General features: G+C 34.0%; 1 protein-coding gene across 1 annotated transcript; it reads left to right on the forward strand.

Annotated features, from left to right (window-relative positions):
• Nucleotides 1-1218: 1218 nt before the first annotated feature.
• LOC108620410 (MICOS complex subunit Mic10) lies at nucleotides 1219-2116 on the forward strand. The gene has a single exon (XM_018017315.2). It carries the CDS (start codon nucleotides 1464-1466, stop codon nucleotides 1683-1685), a length of 222 nt encoding a protein of 73 aa, XP_017872804.1. The 5' UTR covers nucleotides 1219-1463; the 3' UTR covers nucleotides 1686-2116.
• Nucleotides 2117-2436: the final 320 nt, after the last annotated feature.

The following is a 2436-nucleotide window of genomic DNA, read 5'->3' on the forward strand; positions in this document are numbered from 1 at the left end:
AGTTGTTAATGTGGCAAATGCAACAACAGCTCCACATACCAGGCACCCAGCCACCTCTGCTCCTATGCATGCCTGCATTCATGCTGCTGCCTCCCAGCATTTTGGCAACAGTCGCCAGTTGCCAGTTGGAATCCAGCTCGGTGAAGCAACAAACTTTTATTCCAGTTGCATCAGCTCGAAAAACACCAAAATTTACCACAATACTGCATAAACTCTAATATATATTCATAATATAAAATATCTATTTAAAAGTCAAATATTTCAGAAAATTTGTTTAGTATTCGAAAGATTTTTTGAAATACATGTAATATATTTTTAAATATTATTTATATCTGCATTATTTGTACTTTACTTAAATGTCTTTTATAATATAATTGAAATATTTTTGATGAATTAAAAAAATATCAAAATATATATAATAGTATATACTTTGATATATACTATATAAATATATTTATTTGAAAACAAAGCATTTTTATTACATATATTTTTATTTATTTACTTAATTTTGTTTTTGTTTTTGATTTGTTTTTTTTTTTTTTGTTTAACATGTTCTTGTAATACGCAAATATTTAATTTGTAGTACTAAGCAATTTTTAAATATTTAAATTTCATAATTTAATTATTTTTAAATTATTTTTAAATGTTTTATTTCGCTGTCATTCAATTATTTTTAATGCTTTGAATATTTGAATTTTTTTAAATATATATTTTTTGCTTAAAAATATTTGTATTTAAATTAATTGTGAGCGCTGTTAATATTTTAATGATTAATTTTGAGTACTAAAAATGTAATTTCAAATTTAAAAAAATTCATAATTTAAAATTATTATTATTTTTAAAATAAAACATTTTTTAACATTTAAAACTATTTGTAATATTAATAATTTCTAGCATATAATTTTTAAATGTACATTTATAATTAAAATACTTAATGTACATATTATTTAAGTTTTAAGTCAATTTAAATATTTAATTTTATATATCTGTTTAGTTAACTATTAAATATGTCATTGTTGAGTATTTTTTTCCTCTTTTCTTTCATTTCTTCTTACCGATTTACCGACTTACCAGAGCTCATAAATTTCGAATTCAGGTCTAACATAAGCAAGTTGTCAAATAAATAAATAAATATCAAAACAAGTAATCGATATATGTATGTATAATCGATAAATATATAAATATAATAATAATATCTGAGTAGGCTTTGTGTCACTGGCTTGGAGGCGAGCTGTTGGATCGTTGACTTTGATGACTTTTAGTTTTTCGAAGCATCAACAACATTAACAATCGTGCCTGATTTTAAGCGTATCGACTTGTTTTAGGAAAATTTCCCGTTTTTATGTCAAAGTTATTTTGAAAGTAAAAAAAGAAAAAAGTAAAAAAAAGAGAAACACGACGAGTTTTCGCTGGGGAAGGTGCTGGATCTGCTGGGAAATACTTAAGGCAATCATCGTCTAATCATGCCCGTCGAGGAGAAGGTGTTCTTTGAGGACCAGCCCGGAAGGAAGTTCGATCGGTGCATGGCCAATGGCATTGTGAAGGGCGGCGGCGGCTTTGTCGTGGGCGCGGTTATATCCCTATTATTTCTGCGTCGGCGCGTTTGGCCGATATTGCTGGGCACTGGATTCGGCATCGGGGTGGCCTACAAGACGTGCGAAAAGGACTTGGAGTCGTTTAAGTAAACTATTCAAGATTCACAAGATTCACAAGATTCACAAAATTCATCAATGCAAGCACACGCACACACACACGAACACTCACACACATACAAAACTTTGGCTGTGCAACTATGTATTCATATGTACGTGTCCATCAAATGTACATAACTATGACTATCTATATGTAAAGAGATATATAGACAGAGAAACAGATCAAGAGCAAACGCGTGCGACGAGGGCGAAGGCTAAGGCTATGGCTAAGGCGATGGCTAGGGTGCGGGAGCGGGAGCGGGAACGGGAGAGGAAGAGGGAGACGGTGAGCGAGAAGGAGGAGAGCAAGCATGTCACTCACAGTATCTCTGCACTCTCAGCCATCTAAGTTTTATGTTGTAGCTGTTACTTGTTGGACTGCCAATTAAAATTCAATAAAAAAATACATGCAATTCCAATGAAAATGATGCACACTCTTATCACAAAATGGGAAATCAGCAAATCGGGGCATGACTAGAAGCAATCAGTACGAGTTCCATGTAAAACAGTATCAGCAAGATCCGCAGAGAGAAAGAGGGAGAGCGAGAGAGAGGGAGAGCGAGAGAGGGAGGGGGAGAGACTGTGAGAGAGAGCGAGAATGGGAGCAAGAGAGTTGAAAGAGAGTCGCTGCACATGGGGCAAGTTAAAAATCTTTGGCCGGGTCAGCAACAAAGTCAAGTGCAGCGAGACGTGGCAAAGCTAAGGCGAGTTGCCTGCCTGCCTGGCTGCCTGGCTAGCTGGCGCT

Source organism: Drosophila arizonae, chromosome X (genome assembly GCF_054131065.1).
Source record: "Drosophila arizonae isolate 15081-1271.41 chromosome X, UAZ_ARI_1.0, whole genome shotgun sequence".
Classification (NCBI taxonomy): Eukaryota; Metazoa; Arthropoda; class Insecta; order Diptera; family Drosophilidae; genus Drosophila; species Drosophila arizonae.